We start from the raw sequence: 23,482 nt of genomic DNA on the forward strand, positions 1-23,482 counted from the left end.
GATTACTGTGTGCTAATAGCTCTGCAGATATACTCTCTCACTCCATCGGCCACATTTTTCTGTAAATTATCATGCCCATTCTACTGGTGAGGACACTGAGCCTTAGGCGGGATTCTGCAGGTCTCTGGAAAGCAAAGCTGCAAACCGAGGCTGGAATGCAGGCCGCGCAGGCGCGGGAGCGGGGGAGAGGGGGGACGGCGGAGGGGGGGGGATGGTGGTAGGGGAGGACGAGCTTAGCCCGATTCAGGAGGGATCCCCGGCGAAGGGAAGGGAAACGGGAATGCGGAGACTCTCCTGAGTGACACCTGTCACGCGTCTCCCTTAGGCGCCATTGGGAAATCACCGCATCCACGGGGCGAGATTGGAGGGGGATGGGCGGCTCTGATTGGCTAGGCGGATCTCGAACCGGGACTTCGCCCGAGGAACAGGGGAGGGGCAGTGGGCGGGACTTTAAGCAGAACCCCTCGTCTCATTGGTGAAAAGAGAACGAACCAGGAAGTAGTCGGGGACGTGATTGGCTGCTGCGAGGATCCCTCCCACGGCCTTCTGGGTCTTGGCTACGGAAGCCGGGGAGGGCCGCTCAGGGTCCACCTAGAGGAAGTTAGCGGCGGAAACCGGGTAGTGGGGGTAGGAAAGGGTATCTCCGGCCTAATGGCGTCCGCGGAAGCGAGCGGCAGCGACGGGAAAGGGCCAGGGGTGGAGACTCCCGTCACCTACTACCGTCTGGAGGAGGTGGCGAAGCGCAACACCCCGAAGGAGATATGGCTGGTGATCCACGGGCGAGTCTACGATATCTCCCGCTTCCTTAACGAGGTGGGGCCCGGGCGGGGGTGGGTCCCCCGGAGCCGCTGGGGTAAAGGGGTGGCCGGGCCAGGACAGGCTGCAAGGGGTGCAGGGGTGCATGTCGGAGGGAAATGAAGTCTGCCTGAGGGCGATAAAGCCTTTGAAATGGGCCACCACCCTCTGAGGGGGGATTGGGATTAAATATGCACCCATTTCCGGTCACTCAATTCTGGTGCCTTAAATCAGTGTTTCCCAACCTTCTCTCATGATGAGAATCACCTGGTGGAGTTGTTAAAACACAGATTCCTGAATCCCAACTAAGAAGTGCTAAACTAGAATTTTTGAGAACATATAGGTAAAATTGCATACCTAACTTAGTGCTCTGTATATAAAATCTGTCTTAGAGCACTAGTTAAGTATACAATTTTACCTATATGTTCCCAAAAATTCTAGTTTAGCACTTCTTAGTTGGGATTCCGGAATCTGTGTTTTAACAACTCCACCAGGTGATTCTCATCATGAGAGAAGGTTGGGAAACACTGCCTTAAATAATATCTTGCCTTAAATAATATCTTGCATTGCTTATCGTGTGTCGTGCACCGTGTGCTAGGTTAAAAGTCAGCCATTATGCTCCCCATTCTACAGAAAGAACTACTGAGTCTCAGACTGAGGACTCGAAAGGCCACCCACTTAGCCTAGAGCCATAGGGACCTGATTTTGACCGGCACCAAATCTCTGCTCTCTTCACTCCGACTTCTGAAGTAATACCTTTTTTTTTTATTTTTCATTTTTTTTTTGATAAGCTGAGATTTATCCCTTTCTCCATTTGCTGCGCTCAGTTTTTATTACTTGAGTTCACCTTGAGGCCAGAGGGTCATGAGTTGACCTTTTCTTTGGCCGGTGACTTAGGTTCTATCATCCTCTTAAATTGTCAAGGTGTTCTATTAGATGTTACACAAGTCCTCTGAGGTCAGGGTCCAACTGAGTGATTGTTGTTGTTGTTTTCCCTTTCAACTTAAGGGACCAGGAGAGGTTTATTTGTTTAAACTAAGTTAATTGGGGTGTAATCTGCACTCAATGAAGTGTGCCCACGTAAAAGGTAAGTTTTGACAATGTATTCACCCATGTCATCACAACCTCAATTGCAGCATTTTCGCCACTCTCTAAAGAGTTTCCTTTTGCTCTTTTGCAGCTGTCATTCCCCAGGCCCCCAATCCCTGAGGCTTTGATAATACATATATATATACACACACACACAAACACACACACACACACACACATATATTATTAAATTATTATCTGTGTACATATCTTATCATTGAATACATATATTTTGTCATATAGTGTATTGCATCATTTTATTTTGAGCAATAGATGGATTTCCAAGGAATTCTTGCACAATGTAACCTTATCGTAACTGAGCATAAAGTTCCTTTCTATTAGTTCTTTCTCTGAAGCAAATGTGCAGATAACTTTTTCTTTTTCTAAATTTGGGGCCTAGGGAGGACAATCTCTACATCCTGGTTCATAAATCTATAAAAACATTTAAAATGTACAATTTCCCCCCAAAGGACATTGTTATAAATCTTCCTAGTGACCAATAAGTTAACAAAAAGTTTAGTAACTTCTTGCATTTATATGGTGTATGGCATTTTGTGCTTTCAAAAGTACTTTCCCATGATTTCATCCTCAAAGTAACTAGCTGAGTCTGGTTTGGATAGATCTTGTCTAGATGGGTTTATTCAAATTCAGATTTTTCTTGTCTACATGGTATTCAGAATTCTAGCCTTAGCTATGTCCTTTGGTGTACGCCTCATAATAAGTTTCAGTTGTGGGATGCAGCATGTTAAAGCATAGTTCACAATGGGTAGGTAATAACGTTCTTCATTTGTGGTTTTATTTTCCCCAAGTTTCTCAGGAATAGTCAATGCTTATAGGGAACTTTAATTCAGTCTTGAGTAGTGGTTGCTAACCTGATTGACTACATGCTGATGGAGCCAGAGACACCCCAGGTGTGCCAAAGCTTTGCTTAAAACATGAGCTGCAGACCTTTACCTGCAGTTAGCCATTTAACTTTCCCCTTCTGTAGTCTCTACCCTTGTTTTCTTGTTCATTCCAAGCCTATGCATTCATTCACTTACTGTTCACATACTTACCAAGTGTGTGCTGGGTGCTAGGTATTGTTCTAAGTGCTGAAGGTACAGCAGTGGATAATTACACACATGCCTTCATGGAGATTACAATCTATGGAAAGTGGACAATACTCAGAGTAAGTAACTAAAACACATGCTATGTCAGGTAGTGGTAAGTGCTAAGAAGAAAAATGAAGCAGAGAAGAGGAGTGTGGGTGTATGTTGGGGTGAGGGTATGAGGATGATGGGCTGAGATTTTAGATAAGCTGGCTAGAGAGGGCTTTAGTCAGAAGATGACTCAATTAAGGCCAGCAGAAGTTTCGGCAGCTAGCCATGTGGAAATCTGCAGGAAGAGCATCCCTGGCAGAGGGAGCAAGGTCAAAGGCCGCGAAGTAAGAACATGTGTTCGGTGTTTGAGGCGCAGTGTGGCAGGCTAGAGTGGCTGGAGAGCAATAGATATCATCAGGATCAGGAGATAGATCAAGTTCTAAAACAAACTTTGCAGGTTTTATTTTTTTAATTTATTTATTTTTTAAAAATATATTTTATTGATTTTATACAGAGAGGAAGGGAGAGATATAGAGAGTTAGAAACATCGATGAGAGAGAATCATCGATCAGCTGCCTCTTGCACACCCCCTACTGGGGATATGCCCGCAACCAAGGTACATGCCCTTGACCGGAATCGAACCTGGGACCCTTCAGTCCCCAAGCCGACGCTCTATCCATTGAGCCAAACCGGTCCCAGCTTTTTTTTTTTTTTTTTTTTTTTAAACTTTGCAGGTTTTAGAAAGGATTTTGACTTTTTGTTTTGAGAAGGGAAGCCACAGTGGAGCAGAGGAGTGACACGATGTGACTCAATGGTTGAATGGTGTCACTCTTACTGCGCTGTTGAAAAGAGACTGAAGGAGGGCAAAGGTGAAATTGAGGATCCCAGCTTATTCAAAAGGCTGGACAAGAGATGGTGGCGTGGTCCCGGATGGTGAGAAGTGTCAGATTTTGGATGTGTGATGATGGTAGAGCCAGTAGGATTTAATGACACATTGGACTTAAGGAGTGAGAGAAAAGAGTCAAAGATGACACCAAAGAATTTGGCCTGAAGGTCTGGGAGAATAGGGTTTCTATTAGATGAGATGGGGAAGACTTATGGTATTAGGTCTGTTTTATTTTATTTTTTTCTCAAATATATTTTTATTGATTTCAGAGAGGAAGGGAGAGGGAGAGGGAGAAATAGAAACATCAATGATGAGAGAGAATCATTGATTGGCTGCCTCCTGCACCCCCCCCATTGGGGCTCTAGCCCACAACCTGGTCATGTGCCCTTGGCCAGATTCGAACCTAGGACCCTTCAGTCCACAGGTCTATGTTTTATGCACTGAGCCAAGCCAGCTAGGGTGGTATTAGGTCTGTTTTATTTTATTTATTTATTTATTATTATTTTTTTTTAATATATATTTTTTTGATTTTTTACAGAAAGGAGGAGAGAGGGATAGAGAGCCAGAAACATCGATGAGAGAGAAACATCGACCAGCTGCCTCTTGCACACCCCCCACTGGGGATGTGCCCGCAACCAATGTACATGCCCTTGACCGGAATCGAACCTGGACCTTTCAGTCCGCAGACCGATGCTCCACCACTGAGCCAACCGGTTTCGGCATTAGGTCTGTTTTATAGCCAACTGTTTTCACATTTTCCATATAATTTGGAAGGATTGGGAATGGGATGTAGGGAAATCCGAGCCAGGTACCTTTCTTCTGCAACTTAGGTTGATTTTTAAAATTTTTGAATTAAGTCATACAAATATTCAGCGAAAAGCCTTCCCATCTGCCTAAAGTAAACTACTATTGTTTGTTTTTCTCCAGGTTTTTGTTTTGTATTTATAAGCAAAAGTAAAATAGTCCCTCCCACTCTTTTTTTTATTTTTTAAAACAGAAGGTAGTGTACCGTACACACTGGTCTGTGGCTTGTTTGTTTGCTTAACTGTACCTATCAGGAATCTTTCCACATCGATCCCTGGAACACTTTTTACTTTTCACTGGATTTGTTGTCTGGGTTGTCATTTATTTAAGCAGTCTCCTATTGAGAAACATTTAGGTTGGTAGTAATATTTTACTATCTTACCCCCCCGCCCCCCCAAGTGAATTCTGTTGCGAGCCAATGCACATATAATAAAATGTACAGATTTTTAGATGTAAAGTTCACTGAATTTTGACAAAAATCTCATCTGTGTAATAATCATCACAATTAGTATATAGAACATTTGTAGAACCTTTGCCTTCATACAGCCATTGATTTGATTTAAAATACTCGAAAACTGCCGAAACCGGTTTGGCTCAGTGGTAGAGCGTCGGTCTGCGGACTGAAAGGTTGCAGGTTCGATTCCGGTCAAGGGCATGTATGTTGGTTGCGGGCACATCCCCGGTGGGGGGTGTGCAAGAGGCAGCTGATCGGTGTTTCTCTCTCGACGTTTCTAGCTCTCTATCTCTCTCCCTTTCTCTCTGTGAAAAATCAATAAAATATATTAAAAAAAAAAATTTAAAATACTCGAAAACTATGCACTCTTTTGCATCGAGTGTCTTTTGCTTAATAGATCTGTGAGATTCATCTCTGTTTTAGTCTATGTATCAGCAATTTGTCCCTATTTTTATTTTGTATGATATTCTAAAACTTGTTTATCTGTTAACCTGTTGATTAACATTTGAGTTGTTTTCATTTTTTGGCTATTATGAATAAAGCTGCTATGAACTTTCATGTACAAATCTTTATGTGGACATAAGTTTTCATCCCTCTTGGGTAAATGTCTAGGAGTGAGATTGCAGGGTCATATGTTTTGTTTTAACTCTTTAAGCTATTTCAAGAACTTTCCCCAAAGTGGCTACATTCCCACCAGCAGTGCATGAGTTTTCTAGTTTCTCCACATCATGGACACAGGGTGTTTGTCACTACTTTTAGCCATTAGTGATTTTCATGGGTGTGTGCTGGCATGTAAATACGGTTTTAACTTGCATTTCATTGATGACTAATGTTAAGTATCGTTAAGGGCTGATTGGCCATTTGTATAAGGTGCCTGTTCAGTCTTGCCCGTTTTTTAATTAGGTTGTTTGTTTTCTCGTTATTGACTTGAAAGTGTTCTTTATATATCTAGATGCAAGTTCTTTGAGTATATGTATTACGAATATATTCTTCCAGTCTAAATATTCTATTTAGCCTTTTCATTTTCTTGACAGTGTCTTTTGAAGAGAATTTTGGTGAATTGCATATATGAAATGGAATGCTAACAGCTGGGTGCTGGCTTTGGGGTTTGTGTCTGGTTCCGTTTCCTACTTAACCACTTAGTAGTTGTGTCACTTTGTGCAATGAGCTCTGTGAAGGCCTCTCGCACCTGTAAACTGGGGATAATAGTATCTGCTCCGCAGGGTTGTTGTTGGGACAGTTAGTTTAGATAATGCATAGAAAGATTTATCATGGTGCCTGGTATACAGAGCTCAGTGATGTTAGTGGTTATTTTTATTATTAATAAAGTACGTTTTCCTGCAGCATCTTTTGAGTGCTTACTAAGTATAGCAGATGCTGTGAAGATGTAAAGGTGAATTAGCTGCCTTGAACTTAAAGGGCAGATGAGATCTGTGTATAAGTAATTGTGGTGCAGGATGGAGTGTGAGAAAGAGAGAAAGTATTGATTGGCTGCCTCCTGCATGCTCCACACCAGGATCTAGCCCGCAACCAGGGCATGTATCCTGACTCATGTATCCTGACTGGGAATTGAACCGTGACCTCCTGGTTCGTAGGCCAATACTCAACCACTGAGCCATGCAGGCTGGGCTCCTAGGCTCTTTCTAATCCAAAGGCAAATACCTATGAACCTTTACCATTTCTTCCTGTTTCTTACCAAGGCTTATCTTTCTCTGCCCAGTCCTCTTCAAAATTTCCTGATTGAGATTCAAACTGCTGACCTCTTGGTTCATGGGTTGATGCTCAATCACTGAGCCATACAGCCAGGTGCCCTTCCTCCCCTTTTATAATGATACATAAACTCTCTTATCCAGAATAACTGGATCTTTAGTTATTGAGTGGCTATAGACAATACAGAACCATTGATTCCCCCACTCCCCCCAGTGGATTTGCTATATTCCCAACTCCAGATCAGGAACCTCTCATTGCTTAGTGGCATTGAATAGTCATTGTTTAGCCCATCTTTGGTCATTCAGAGGGTACCGTACTTGAGAACCCAGCAGTGTCTCAGGGTCATTGATTTCCCCTGCTCAGTATTAAGAGAGAGAGAATGTTTGCAAAATCTGTCACTCTGGAAAAGAGTCTATTTGAGTAAAGTTTTGACACATTTGTCCTTTTGTCATTCTGTAATCTCAAAATGAACAAAATAGGGAGTCTTGTTTGCTCATACATAGTTTTTAAGTTTTCATTAATGAACGTTATTACTGTTGTAGAGGAAGTTATAAAGATACCAGCTAAAAAATTTTATGGGGGGTTTACATCTCAAGAAAACAAGCGTTGATTGCACATGGTAATTAACTACAATTGAAAATGTTTCTTCCAAAGATTGAGTTTTTGCTAAGATTTTAGATATTATCATTACTTGAATTTTCCTCTTTGCCTTTTATTTTTACAGTCACCAGAAAGAAATTTTCTTTATTTATATATTTATGTATTTTAATTTACTTTTTAAAAATACATTTTTTATTGATTTCAGAGAGGAAGGGAGGGGGAAAGAGAGATATAGAAACATCAGTGATGAGAGAGATTATTGATTGGCTGCCTCTTGCATGCCCCACACTGGGGATCGTACCCTCAACTCTGGGCATGTGCCCTTGACTAGAATTGAACCCTGGACCCTTCAGTCTGCAGGCTGACACTCTATCCACTGAGCCAAAACGGCTAGGGCAGAGAGAAATTTTAAAGCATTTAAAAAGCCCTTTTCCTATATGCCACCCAGCACATAATCCTCATTTCCTCTAATTTCAAACATAAGGGAGAGCTCAGCTCAGAGAAGAAGGATCCTTGCTGCATGCCCACCAGCTCATGCGTTCTCTTTATTCTGAGAGGCTCCAGCTCCAACAACAGGTAGGAGGTGAAGGGCTACTCCACGTTCCCAGCAGAGCTAATCCCTGCTTGCTCTTAATAACAGAGATCTGTAATTCCTATCTGAACATGCTTTCAGAGTGGAGATCTTTGACCATGAGCTCCAAAACTGCCCACTTAGCCTTGAAAGTTTTGTTGGTGTCTGCTGCATGCATGACCATGAGTGCTCCAGTTATTGCTCCTGCATCCTTTCTGATGGGTCATTGGCATTATCTTGACCCAGAACCAGAGAGAGTAAATGCTCTGAAGCCCAAATACATAGCAGAAGTACTAGGATGCAGTTAATGTGAGCAGTTTGATTCCTTTCTGTAGCATAGACTTAAAATAGGGTCAGTGGAAATATGACTTTGGTTGTAACAAAGCTTGAGAATGTCTAGTTGATCCATTTTCCAGTATAAGAATCATGAGGCCAAAACTGGTTTGGCTCAGTGAATAGAGTGTCAGCCTGCGGACTGAAAGGTCCCGGATTCGATTCCGGTCAAGGGCATGTACCTCGGTTGCGGACACATCCCCAGTAGGGGGTGTGCAGGAGGCAGCTGATCGATGTTTCTCTCTCATCGATGTTTCTAACTATCCCTCTCTCTTTCTCTCTCTAAAAAAAATCAATAAAATATATTTTTTAAAAAGGATCATGAGGAGAACTTTTGTTAATTCCCTTTCATTATGTCAGTGAGCATAGTGGGATCACTCATAGGAGAAGGTGGTCTGTTTCCCCACTATTTTATTTTTTTGTAAAATCTGTCTTCTGGGTTGTTGAAGTAATATTCTCATGTGAAGAAGAACTGCTTGGGAATATAATTTCCATTTTACCTAATTTGGATTAGGACTTAACTGTCAGATCCCTGCTTCTGAGAGAGCTGCTCATTACTCTGCAGCAGGGTGGACACACAGTGGTGGATCATTCGCACAAAGGTGGTGATAAAAATGGGCAGGACCACCCTGAGCCTGATGATGGAATAGACCAGGAGTTCCCACCATGGTCTTCACTGAGAGCCAGCTAGGCGGGGGCCCCAGGGCTCTACACTCCTCCCCCCCCCCTTTCCCAATTCTTCTCAGGGCCTTCTCCGACCCCGCAGCCTGGACAGGCCTGGGGCTCTGGTCTCCTGCACTGCCTCCACCTGGAATGCCATTTGATTTAAAACAAGAGCATCTGAAGTTTATAGAATTCTGAAACAGAAACCAAGCATTCCTTGAAATCTTCGCCTGTTCCAAACCGTCAGTATTAAGACCACAGTTGGGAGCTAGTATTAAAAATGTAGGGCTTTTTGGACCACACTGACCCCTGGCCTCATTGAAAAATGTAGGCTATAGAACAGTATATACTGTATGAATTCACTTCTGTAAAAACACAAAAACCTTTATCATTGCCTAGTACATAAAATAGTAAGTACCACTGGCTGGCGTGGCTCAGTGGTTGAGCATCAGCCTATGAACTAGGGCAGTGGTCAGCAAACTCATTAGTCAACAGAGCCAAATATCAACAGTACAGTGATTGAAATTTATTTTGAGAGTTAAAATTTTAAAACTTAAACTTCTTCTAATGCCGCTTCTTTAAAATGGACTCGCCCAGCCCGTGGTATTTTGTGGAAGAGCCACATTCAAGGGGCCAAAGAGCTGCATGTGGCTCGAGAGCCGCAGTTTGCCAACCATGGACCTAGGGGGTTGCAGTTTGATTCCCAGTGGACAAGCCCCAGTGGAGGTCGTTCAAGAGGCAGTTGATCCATGATTCCCTCTCATCATTGATGTTTCTATCTCTCCCTCTCCCTTCCTCTCTGAAATCAATAAAGATACATATAAAAAAATAGTAAGTACTAATAATATTTGTGGACTAATGCTTGAAAAGATTGTTCTTTTAAAAAAATATATATTTTATTGATTTTGTACAGAGAGGAAGGGAGGGAGATAGAGAGTTAGAAACATCGATGAGAAAGAGTCATCGATCAGCTGCCTCCTGCACACCCCCTACTGGGGATGTGCCCGCAACCAAGGTACATGCCCTTGATCAGAATTTAACCCGGGACTCTTCAGTCCCCAAGCCGACGCTCTATCCATTGAGCCAAACCGGTCTCGGCTAATGCTTGAAAAGATTGAATGGATATATGGGGAAAATGAGTATTGCACACTAAAAATGTTAATTATAGGTATTTCTGTTGTAGTATTTGTTTATAAGTGGTGAGAGATTGTTGAAAATGAATATTTTATCATAGAAAGAACTGTGTAGGAAGTCATAAATTTAATCATTCCCTGAAATATTTCAAGCCACTAATAAGTTTTGTTATCCTTTTACTCTGAAAAGCAACATAATAAGTTGGGTTATTTCATGAAGAAAAGATATCTTTCATAGTTTAGGTATACAGAGCAAACTGGGACACAATTCCAAAACAAATAGTTCAATACAGCGGAGAGGTTTCATAGACACTGTCAGATGAGTGGTGGCTATCTAACTCGGGCCCCCTCTACTCTAAAACAGCAAGCTTAAATGCTGGGCTGGGAGACCAGCCCACTGGCTGGAGACCTTTAGGAGACAAAGTAGAAGTAATTCTTATCATTAGGGAGTTCATAGGCAAGTGACTATGCCTGGGAAGTTACACTTACATTTATGTTTCAGCTGAATTCATTTTTAAGACAGGGATGATCATATTAGTCCTGCTTAATAGGTTATAAAAAGAAACTACTTGAGAATTCAAAAATACAATTTTAGATATGTCAAATAATTTGCTAGATGTAAGTAAATGTTTATTGAATCTTTACTTTAGGTCAGGGACTGTGCCAAATCTAACTTTTATAATTCTTTTTTTTTTTTTTATTGCCCTCATATCCAAATCTAACTTTTAAAGAAATATTTATTTTCTGGTCCTGGCTGGTGTAGCTCAGTGGGCTGAGAGTTGTCCTGTGCACTACAAGGTTGCTGTTTAATTCTCAGTCAGGACACATGCCCAGGTTGCAGGCTGGGACCCCTGGCAGGGAACGAGCAGGAGGCAGTGATTGATATTTCTCTCTCCCTCTCCCTTACTCTCTAATAAATCAATAAAAACATTTAAACATTTATTTTCTGAGTAGGTAATACTTCACTAGGTGAAGCAATTTCAAAAGGATCTATAGATAAAGTCTTTCTCCCACCCTGTCTCCCAGCTACGCGTTCTTGTTTCCAGGGAATTCTTATGCATATGCACACATATATGTATCTGCTTTTTAAAATCACAGATGATAATATAATACAAATTGTACTCTCTTCTAGAGTAAAAGTATTTCATACCCTTATCTCATTTAATTACAGTAGTAGTTAAGATAGGTACTCATTATTTCCATTTTACAAATAAGGAAACTAAGATATCTACATTTCTTGACTTGTCCAGGGTAATGCTATAGCTTATAAGATATAGATAGAATCTTTTTTTTAAAATATATTTAATTGATTTTTTACAGAGAGGAAGGGAGAGAGAGAGCTAGAAACGTCGATGAGAGAGAAACATCGACCAGCTGCCTCTTGCACACCCCCTACCGGGGATGTGCCCGCAACCAATGTACATGCCCTTGACCGGAATCGAACCTGGGACCCTTCAGTCCGCAGACCGACGCTCTACCGCTGAGCCAAACCGGCCTCAGCAAGATATAGATAGAATCTTTCTAGGTATAGAGGCACTTATTTTGGTACTACTAATTAATTTTAACTTTTTGTTTTAAAACTATTTCAAACTTACAGAAAAGTTGCAAGAATACAGTAAAAGGATTTCATATATTTTTTGCCCAGAGTTTCCATTCAGGTTTCTGTAGTATCTCAGTAATGTTGGCAAAAGAAATCTGCCCAGGAGCACACACATTCCCAGTTATTTTATCTCTAGCTCCTTCGGTCTGGAACAGTTCTTCAGCCTTTCCTCAGCTTTCATGACCTTGATATTTTTGGAGATCAAAAGTCGATTGTTTTGAAGACTATCTGTTGGCAGTTATCCTAGGTTTTCTCACAATTACACCCATAATGTGCATTTTTGCCCAAAATATCATGGAAGTAACGCTGTGTTCTTCCCATTGCATCCTATCAGGCGGCATACAGTGTTGACTGGTTCCATTAAAGGGAGAGAAAGGAAAAGAGGGGAGAGGAGAGTAACTTTTATTGGTTTGCTTCTCAGAGAGCCCTCTGTTCAGTAAGTCTCTTTCCCTTGTAGCATCCTGGCGGAGAAGAGGTTCTGCTGGAACAAGCCGGCGCGGATGCAAGTGAGAGCTTCGAAGACGTAGGCCACTCCTCTGACGCCAGAGAAATGCTCAAGCAGTACTACATCGGCGATGTGCATCCGGTAAGAACCCGCTGGGCGGGAGTGCTGATGGGGGGAAGAGCTCCGAACAGCCACAGCACAATGGACGTGCATTCAACTCAGGCTGACTTCCTCCAGAATGGCCTGGCCTCCCTGCAGCCGTACAGCGTCTTGTTTGCAAAGCAACACATGCATTATCTCTGGAAAGCCAAGGAAACTGACTTTGGATGTCTTTAATCGATGGACTGGTTTTTGTAATGTAGTTAACAATATCTCTACTTAGTAATATAGTGGTTTGGGTGCTCTTGCAAATTCCTTTGTAAAGGTGGTAACTGGACTTTTTAACCCATACCATTCTAACAAGGGACCTTGATCTGCTCAGAGTCAGGCATACCCTTGTGCAGACCCTGATGTCTCCCAGGGAATGCATTTCCATCAGAATGTAGTTTCATGACCCAAGGTTAGAAACAAGCACATGTGAACATTCATTGGGATATGTCTTAAAGGACCATTTGTTTTCCTCTTTTAACAGAATGACCTTAAACCTGAAAGTGGTAGCAAGGTAAGAAGTCCTTTGTTTCTCTTGTGTATTTCAAGTCTTTATATTTCTTTTCTTTTTTTTAAATTTCTTTATTGATTAAGGTATCACATATTTGTCTTCAACCCCCCATTCAAATCCCCCACCCCTGCACTTATGCCCCCACCCCCCACAAATCTTTGTATTTCTACTTACATAGAATTGCTTTAAAAAAAATTTAATAAGAGAAGTGTTTACTTTTCCCCCAAGCAAAAATCCTATTTTTCAGGAATTTGGACTCAGTGCCATCTCAGGAAAAAAGAATAGCTGAGTCTTGAACAGTAGGAAATATTTGTTCATGTTTCTATTTAATTTTTTTTTAATTGAAACTAACACCATGCCCTATATGGTTTTGAAAGAAATTAGTTTATGACCTTGTTGTAGAAAATAATTTATTATTCTTACATTGTATTGGAAAGTTGATTTTTCTCTTAGAAGTCTTAGAAAGAGTTGTAGACTGAAGTAATTGAATAGAACAGGCCTTTCTGTCCCTGTTTCCCAAATTTAATCCTTTTACCATGGAGTATCAGATGGGCCTAACTGTTTCCATTTACTCAGTGATACAGCAAAAACAAAAGATTAAATATTTGAAAACCTTAATGTGCACTGCACAATGTAACAGGAGGAAAATACAAAGCCTTTTTTGCTTCCCGCAAGCTGGGTGGTTCACCTCCTGTGTTTTCTCACAATCTTCCTTGATTTCTGTCCATCAGATAGATAGCTATTACACTATACTCTGATTTAAAGGGACGGGACAGCAGTTTAAAGTAGCTGCCTGGAACATCATGGTAGTGATGCTCCTTCTCCTTTTCCCCTTTCTACCTTCTTGCTTCCCTTTCCTCATTGAGCTGGAGTTATTGAACATGTTCGACACGGCAATTAAAGTTGGCCTAGACACAAGAATTCTTTCAACCCGAGATTGCTTGACAGTGTCTGCCATCTGTTGCCCTGCAATTAGTGTGTGTAAATTAACTCTCTGTCTTGCTGTCCTCTGCTACTCTGAACTGTTGAATTGTTTATGAAGGAGGATGAAATGGTTCTTTAAGTGCTTTGTGAGCGCTATTGGTTTGTTTGCCCTCCCCTCCTCACAAAGGTACCATCCATTCTTGAATCCTCACTTTTCTAATTAAGAACAAAGTTGGCTCGCCAAGTGGCTCAGTTGGTTTGCAGCATTGTCCCACTCACCAAGAGGTTTGGGGTTTGATTCCTGGTCAGGGCACATACCTAGGTTGTGAGAGGCAACCAATCCATGTCTCTCTCTCCCTTCCTCTCTAAGGTCAATAAAAAAATATCCCCGAATGAGGATTTAAAAAAAAGAGAGAAAATTTGAACTAAGTCTGGTTTTGTTTAGTGAATATGTCCAGGAAACATTGCTCTCAGAGGTCAACATTTGATTCAAGGAATAACTCATTTGTACAAGAGATGCTCCTTGTATCGGGAGCCACGATTCACTCTGCACAGTAACCATGAAAGCAGCCCATCTTTTAAAGCAGTAGAACCCCGGCCTGGTAGCTCAGTTGGTTAGGGCATCATCCCAGTACGTGAGTTCAATCCTTGGTCAGAGCACATGCAAGAATCAACCAGTGAATGCATAAGCAAGTGAAACAACAAGTCCATGTGCTTCTCCCTCTCCCCCTAAAATCAATCAATCAATTTTTTTAAAAAGGGAAAATATTTTTGGAATTATAATGTCTAGAAGTCTACAAATTGCTTCTTGTTGCATTTTCCTTTCTTGGTAATACAGCATGAAGTAATAGGAATGGAGAGTGGTGATTTTCAAATTCTGCTCGTTGGGCCACCTCTATTGGGCTCCTTTGGCATGTTTTCTGAAATGTATATTTCCTGGGCTTCCATTAGTACTGATTCATCATTCCTGGAGGTAGGACTTTGGAATTTGCATTTAAAGTAACCCAGGTAGCCAAGAACCAGATTTTTTGCTGAATGGTATGTTGGTCTTTCATTGGGAAACATGGGGAACTTTTATTAATTCTCCTCTGTGAAAAGTGCTATCTGCCTTCTATAGGTCAAAGAATTAATTAGAGATGTCTCAGTTAAATTAAAATTGTTGAGGCTTGGACCTTTTAGAAAATATAGAAAAAGAATAAATATAGAAAAAGAAACCCGTTCAGCTCACCAAGTTCTGTAATAATTTAAAAGTCTCCAGATGCAGTTTGGCTCCTGGCTGGGTTAAACTGATTAAAGGCAGTGTTTTCAAGTATCTGTTTTCCTCATGAATGTTGTAGCCAAAGCACAGTCTCCATTAAGAAGGGAGTCTGGCAGTTGAGTGGTTCCAGTCACACTGCTGTACTTCAGATCAGGCATGCAGAAAAGCCTGCTGGAACATTTTTAAGACCACCTACATAGGTTGTCAGAGAGCTGCAGTTTAACCTGATTTCAGGCCCAAGAAGCAATTCTTGGTCCCTCAAATTTATTTCTTACGGAGGTTTTCAATAGGCACTTCTGTGCCTAAGATGTAGGTGTCGCTAAAAAAATTTTTGTCCTAGTTTAAATATTCACCAGGAAGAAATAGATGTAATGTTAATTTTATTAATACTTTCTTTTGGTTAAGAGTTTCTGAATCTCTATAAATAAGTCATTTTTTTAAAAAGCCTGCCTTATGGGATAGTTCTCATTTTACTTCTCCCTTCCTTTATTTCTCCACTTCTCCTTCCACAGCTCCATCTCTCTTCCCTGTCTGAAACTCCTCTCCACCCCTCAGTAACAAAAGACAACCATAAAAAACACTCAAACATTGCTATTTCAGAGTGTAAATCAGGAACCTTTCCCCGGATTTTTTTGAAACTACCTTTTATACTGCTTTTGCAGGTAAATAATTAATGGTTATCATTGCTTTTTTTTTGTTTTGTTTTGTTTTTTTGAGATTATTATGCCTGAGGTCCAAGGCCCTGAAATATTAAAATACTAAAATGGAAAAGCTTAAAAAACAGATCTGGCAATGGATAATTTTTTTTTTACTTGCTTCAGTCAAAGATAATTAACTAGTTAAAAAACCTCTTTGTCTCTGTGACTCCCTTGCTGGATCAGTCCCCATGCTGAGAGCCATCAACCTTCTATTCATATCTGACCTAACATTTTTCTGATCTGCTTTTGGTTATGAAAACTTGTCTTGGAAACAGACTTAGTGTTTTCTGTGCCAGTTTGTCTGCCTGCCTACTAAACTGCAAGTAATCTAGACACCTTGTAGTCCATGAAATCTCTCTTTTGAGTATGCATTTACTTTTTTTTTTTTTTTAAATATATTTTAATTGATTTATTACAGAGAGGAAGAGAGAGGGATAGAGAGTTAGAAACATCGATGAGAGTCATCGATCAGCTGCCTCTTGCACATCCCCTACTGGGGATGTGCCTGCAACCAAGGTACATGCCCTTGACCTGAATCAAAGATGGGACCTTCCAGTCCGCAGGTCGACGCTCTGTCCACTGAGCCAAACCGGTTTCGGCTTTTTAAAAAAAATATATATTTTATTGAATTTTTACAGAGAGGAAGGGAGAGGGATAGAGAGCCAGAAACATTGATGAGAGAGAAACATCGATCAGCTGCCTCCTGCACCGCCCCCACCAGGATGTGCCCGCAACTGGAATACTCTTTTGAGTATGCATTTACTTTTTTTTTTTTTTTTTTAAATATATTTTAATTGATTTATTACAGAGAGGAAGAGAGAGGGATAGAGAGTTAGAAACATCGATGAGAGTCATCGATCAGCTGCCTCTTGCACATCCCCTACTGGGGATGTGCCTGCAACCAAGGTACATGCCCTTGACTGGAATCGAACCTGGGACCTTTCAGTCCACAGATCGACGCTCTATCCACTGAGCCAAACCGGTTTCGGCTGCATTTACTTCTTGATTAGCTGTCTTATTACTGCCATCAGTTCAGGAGATGAAGGTACATGCATATGCTATCCTGACCAAAAAAGCAGGTACCATGTCTCATTTATTCAATAGATATTACCTACTTGACAGTTCACCTTCTTCACTAGTCAAACCTCATTACGATGACTAGAACCAATAACTTGACCAAAGTGATTCCCTCTGGTCCCCAACTCTCAGTCTCCTAGTTCCCCTTACCCAGCGGTAAGCAGCTACCATTTTCTTGTTTACTTTTCCAGAGAGATTCTGTGCACACATAAGTATAAATAGGTTGATGGATACATGGATGGGTAGATAGATTGTTTGATTGATAGAGCAGCTATCCCTTCCTTAAAAAAAATCTCATTCTGCACCTTGCTTCTTTTTACTTAATCATTTTTATATTAATGATTGTTCCTTATCAGTTCATAAAGATCTTCCTCATCCTTTTTTTCTTTTTATTTATTTCCTTCCTCATTCTTTTAAATAGATATTTATTATTTCATAGACAAAAGTTTTAATGAAATGACATTTGCTGTAACAAGCATTGAGCTGTTTAAAAAAAAAACACAAAAAAAACACACCACCACCAAAATTGTCTCCATAAAGACTTAAACATTTTAAAAAAGATTTTTAAAAATAATTTTTAAAGTTGTTTAACTTTTGAAATCCCGGAAATTTCACATAATATTAGAAACAATCTATACATTGGGTTTAAAGGCATATACATTTTTTTTTCTCCCAGATGCTACTTACTTGTGTTATACATAGCTTTTTATTACACATACATAACATATTATCCATACATAAAAGTCATTTTATTTCCTTATGGGAGAAAAGGGTACATTGTTTAAGTAATGTAGTTATTGGTTACGTTATACTAAAATTTTCCTTTTAAGAATTCTTGAATATTCCTATCATACTTACAGCCTAATCTATTATAGTTTAGAACGGGGAGGTAGATGTAGATGAGTAGGGATTGCCACTTACCAAAGAATTGTGTCAGGTTACTTTGTTCCTATTTTTGTCTAACATTAATATTTTGTAACATACCGTATTTTCCGGCGTATAAGACAACCCCCTAATTTTACAGTTGAAACATAGGTTTAGGCCTATATTCGCTGTATAAGACTACCCCCCACTTCCGAGGCAACACCAGTTCTTTTTTTAATTAAACTTCTAATGAATGACATTTTTCGAACATACCGTAATATACCGTACATTGATACCGTACATCGTTTCGGAAGTCGTCTTATACGCCGGAAAATACGGTAATCTTTTGAAATAAATCATTGAATGTGTAATAGCAAAATCACTTTTGAAAGACAAAATGCCCTTTGCAGAGGGAGCTCAAGGATTAAAGTCTTCTTGTAGCCTTCTATTTAGAAATGACATGTAGTTTTGCAAAACAAGGAGTTAGAAGACAATGTAAGATAACATTCATTTTAAATCAGCCCTCCAATGTTATAACCAATTTTGCCCTCTTGGGTCTCTGTAGGAATCATTCTATGAGTGTTTTAATTTTAATTTTTTTTTTTTCAGTAACGTCATATATATTGTATCACAGTGGGTTCTTGAGAGAGTTGTGTAGAAATCTGTTTTAGAGGATGTTTTTCATCCTTGAATTTTGTCCTTATCAACAGGGAAATATTTTTTCCTTGACTGGGCTGACTCTAGTGATATATGCTTTGAAGACAATAATTGTTAAACAGTATTCTCATCCAGAAAGAAATTTTAGTGCACTAGCGGCCCGGTGCATGAAATTTGTGCACTGGGAGGATGGGCTCAGCCCGGCCTGTGCCCTCTCACAGCCCAGGAGCCCTCGGGGGATGTCTGACTGCCCCCTTAAGCCCACTCCCAGTAGGCGTAAGCCATTATTCGGACATCCTTAGTTCTGCCACGGAGGTGGGAGAGGCCCCCACCACCGCCGCTATGAGCCTAGCTTCTGGCTGAGCAGCACTTGCCCTGTGGGAGTGCACTGACCACCAGGGAGCAGCTCCCGTGTTGAGTGTCTGTCCCCTGGTGGTCACTGCGTGTCATAGCGAGCAACTGGTCATTCTGCCATTCTGTCGATTTGCATATTAGCCTTTTATTATATAGGATTAGAGCCTTCATGAGAAGGCAGTCCTCAAGATCCATACCACATTTCTGTGTCATTGATGGGATTATAAATGTTGAAATCATGTACTTTCAGTATTTAAACTTTTTATATTGTAAGATGAACCTAGTACTAAAATTCATATGGTGATAGCTCATGGTGAAGTCCATTGTATTAAGGAGGAAAAATCCTCTCCAGTAGTGTCTGAGGCCAAAAGTTGCCAGGTTTTCTTTTCATAGGTACTGGCCACATAGATACCAACGTGTTCTAAATAAAAAGCTATAAAAACTACCAGACCACCCAAGCACTCATTAAATTTGCTGAAGGTGTCCTGTGGCTTAAAATCCACTTCTAATTTTAAATGCTTAGAATCCTCTTGGAATAGCAAACACCCAATTGAGGAATTAAAACACAAACTTCTTATACATCTTATATTTCTTTTTTATTTAAACCCTTGAAAGTCTGAATATAAACTATTTAGGCCAAAGATACACTTATAATGCCCCCTTTGTATATTTTAATGCTTTATAATCATAATTCTGGCACATCGTTCCCTATGTTTATGTCCTGGTGACAGAACACCATTTTTTAAGCATGTGTTCTTCTCCCATGTTAATTCCTGTTTATTTTGAACTAAAATCCGAGTAGACTTAAAGCAGTTTGGTTGTTTGGAAGTGTATTCCAAAGTCCTTGGAGAATTAAAAAAACAGGCATATTGATTACTTAGTAAGTCTTTGGCTAGAACTCTGGATTTGATCTGTTCTCTTGTAACTAAAATCATATAGTACTGCAATTACTACTTTCCATGCCAGATCCAGAGCAGTCCTGTTCTCTTTTCCAAAGATCTTGCGTGTCAATGAAAATGCGGGCTCTAAGAACAAAAACCAGCCAAAACACCCAAAGGGATAAGTTAAAGTCAGTCATAAACTGTAGGAATTTCACTTAAACATCCGTTAGATTCAGCACAGAGCTTTAGCGTGGAAATGAGAACTGGGAAACTGTATAGAAAGCCAGAAGGGTGGTGAGGGAAGGTTTTGTGTTAATAGGACCTTCTTTTTTTTTTTTTTTTTTTTTTTTTTTTAATTTTGTAAACTTAAAAATAACTTGTTTTGTCTCTTTTCCAAACTTGGCTGAGGTACTTGGCTACGAAGAGCAGTGTCTTAAATAACTCTTTCATTATCGTTGATTAAAAGTGGAGTCACTGTAGCTTGGCATTTACTTGGCTGTCAGTATCTTAAAGAGAAAATATGCCTCTTTCTCTTTTCTCCAATGTTAGGGTAGTTGGTCTTTTTGACTCCAGGGAAAGGTTGATCTTTTTTTTTATTTTTTAAATTATTGATTGATTTTTAGAGAGAGACTTGGATTTGTTGTACCGCTTATTTATGCATTAATTGCTCAATTATTATATGCTCTGACTGGAGAGCAAACCCACAACCTTGGCATATAGGGACAGCACTCTAACCAACTGAACCACCCAGCACTGCAGGATGGATTGATTTTCAAACAGGGATTGAAATATTTCGTTAAAAAACACATTTAAAATTTTATTACTGCTTATTAGAAACTTATAATTTCAGCATTATGGTTTGGTTCGCTTTCTCTCTTCTCTCAGTTTGTTTACTACACTAAGACTCACTCTAATTAGCACACATCTAAGGTTTTGGTTATAAAAGAGGCTAAAAGCATTGAAATCTAGAGAATCCATTTATATGAATTACATATATGGCTTTTAATGTGTTGCAGATTAACAATCATAATACATCTATTACCCCATAGTGCTGTCATGTAAACCTTACAAATCATCCCATTTAAAAAAATACTATATAATTTTTGTTTTATAAATTATTGGTTTATATGTGGATAAAGCATAAAAGACCATGGACATTTTTTTTTTCTTCTTTTTTTAAAAAATATATATTTTATTGATTTTGTAAAGAGAGGAAGGGAGAGAGATAGAGAGTTAGAAACATCGATGAGAGAGAGTCATCGATCAGCTGCCTCTTGCACACCCCCTACTGGGGATATGCCCGCAACCAAGATACATGCCCTTGACCGGAATCGAACCCGGGACCCTTCAGTCCCCAAGCCGACGCTCTATCCATTGAGCCAAACCGGTCTCAGCGACCATGGACATTTAAAAAAAATATATATTTTATTGATTTTTCACAGAGAAGAATGGAGAGAGTTAGAGTTAGAAACATCGATGACAGAGTCATCTATCAGCTGCCTCTTGCACGCCCCCTACTGGGGATATGCCCGCAACCCAGGTACATGCCCTTGACCGGAATCGAACCTGGGACCCCTCAGTCCGCAGGCCGTGATGCTCTATCCACTGAGCCAAACCGGTTTTGGCAACCATGGACATTTTCTTGATGGAATTCAATTATTTCTTGACTGCTATAGTGGAATAGTTTTAAAAGGCAACATTATAAATTAACCCAGTGCAAACACCATCATCACTACCACCACCTTCCAAATCTATAAAACATTTGTTGTATTTCTCAAAGATTGATCTGTGACATGTTTTAATTAGCCAAATTTGTGCTATTCTAATGGATATGACCCAGATAACTGGAATCATCTTAATAAGGGTCTTAGTGAAGTGTAGTAGTATATTAATATGGTTTATCTAAAAATTTTTATTGGAAGTTTTACTTGCCTGTAGGCTAATTTCTTTCAGGTTTGGGCATGTATTCATTTGCATGACTGTGTCTTGGATATATGAAATTAAAACTCATTTCATGGTCTGCTCTAAAGTATCTAGGCCAGTATGTAGATTTTCTTTAAATTCTGGGAGAAGTCTGATGTGGTGGTTAAGCAGAGCTAATATTCTGTGTTCATATCCTGGAGTGTTTCTACATATTGGCAAAGATGATATTTTGGGCAACAGTAGCCTATATTGGTGGGTTATTGTCCCCTGGCAGTAAGAGGTTCTTTTGTACTATGTAGTTAATTAATAGAATCAATAACTTCATTTGATATTTAAGTTGAATTAAAAAAAATTTAGTTACAGCTTTATTAAGATACTAGAGACCCAGTGCACGAAATTCATGCAGCGGGCGGGAGAGTTTCCTCAGCCCTGCGCCCTCTCGCAGCCGGGAACCCCCAGAGGATGTCCCACTGACGTTCTGCTGTAATGGTCACGTAGGCTTTTATTATATAGAGAATTCAGGTCCCATTTACTTCACCAGAATTTTGTTTTTAAGGGTTTTCAGCAAATTCACAGAGCTGTGCAACCATAATCACAGTCTATTTTGGAACATTTTCATCATTCCAAAAAGAAACCCTAAACCATTAGCAGTCATTTTCAATTTTTCTCCAACTCTTCTTTCCCTGAGCCCTAGGAAACTAGTGATCTGCTCTCCACCTCTGAATTTGTTTATTTTGAACATTTCATACAAAGAGACTTAAATAATATGTGGTATTTTGTATCTGGCTTTTTTTCACTTAGCATAATGTCTTCAAGGTTTATCCATGCTGTACTAGTAGTATGAAGTGTACTTCATTTCTTTTTGTTGTCAAAATTTTTTTCTTAAGGTTATTTTAGTATTTTCTTTCCATTTACTTCATTCTTCCCCTTTTTATTCTGAAGTAAGCCCTAAGGTCTCTAATCATAATTATTATGATTTCAGAGAGTAAGCCAGTTCGTTTCTGTAAGCCACAAAACAATCAACTTCATGCTATGGAGCATTTCACAGTTAATCTATATATCACAAGGCAAGCCTTTATTTTTTAAATATGTTTTCAAAATATTTAATCTTAGTTACTGCCAGTGGCAAGCCCTACTAAACTAGGTGTATCACTGTGACTACAAATTGGTCCATTTCAATATAATTTTATCATTAGCATTTTTTTTTTTTCATCTAAAGAATGTTTAAGTCATTTATTATTTCATTAATGGTTCTTCACTAAGGAATACCAGTATATTATCAGAAATAGAATTCCCAGTACTCCCATTGCATATAGATTTGTAGACATCAAATTGCATGAAAGGTGAAGTTCTGTTATTAGCTACAGAGTTTATATATTATAGTTATGCAAGAAGATTTATGTATTCTGTGTTAATCTTCATTCTTTTTGTTTTGTCATTTTTAAATATGAATATTCTTCAGGACCCTTCAAAAAATGACACATGCGGAAGGTTAGTATCCCTTTAATGCACTTCATTCTGCTCAATATAATGTCTGGCAAGAGGTTCTTCCATAAATCTACCTGTATGACGTAACCTAAGAATACTGTTGGACAGTTAATTCTTCTTTTGGCCAAAATTATTGCACATTCAGAAGTTCCTTAGCATTAGCAAAATTAATTTTTACAGTTTTAATCATTTTGAGTAATCTCAAAAGAAGCCTTGAGTAATTTTTAGATCAAGTTGGAATCACACTCAGTAAGAGGCTATATGTGTGCACAAGTAACTATTGAGTCAAGCCCAGTCCCTGCAGCTCAGCTCAGCTGTGCAACTTCCACCTAAAACTTAATGTCACTTAATCCTCACAATCACTGTAAATAGGTACTATTATTACATTCTACAGAAGAAAAAATTATGTATTGCGGTCATATTTAGAAATTTGGGTTTTCTCAAAAGCTTGCTTACTTTGCACTAATATCAGTAATACAGCTCTGAAAGGTATAAGTTTACCATTCTTTAAATATTTCTACTAGAGATGACTGCGGAA

At 39.6% G+C, this 23,482-nt stretch overlaps 1 protein-coding gene across 1 annotated transcript in view; it reads left to right on the forward strand.

Moving 5' to 3' along the window:
* The first annotated feature begins 510 nt into the window (after positions 1-510).
* The window catches only part of CYB5B (cytochrome b5 type B), a 28,342-nt gene continuing 5,370 nt past the window's right edge, over positions 511-23,482 (forward strand). Inside the window, exons 1-4 of the mRNA XM_084861172.1 lie at positions 511-813; positions 12,175-12,303; positions 12,794-12,823; positions 22,919-22,947. Coding sequence (XP_084717298.1) covers positions 652-813; positions 12,175-12,303; positions 12,794-12,823; positions 22,919-22,947 — 350 coding nt within the window. The 5' untranslated portion in view covers positions 511-651. The remainder of the gene's footprint in view (positions 814-12,174; positions 12,304-12,793; positions 12,824-22,918; positions 22,948-23,482) is intronic.

This window comes from Pipistrellus hanaki (assembly GCF_964339955.1).
Source record: "Pipistrellus hanaki genome assembly, chromosome: 15".
In the NCBI taxonomy this organism is placed as follows: Eukaryota; Metazoa; Chordata; class Mammalia; order Chiroptera; family Vespertilionidae; genus Pipistrellus; species Pipistrellus hanaki.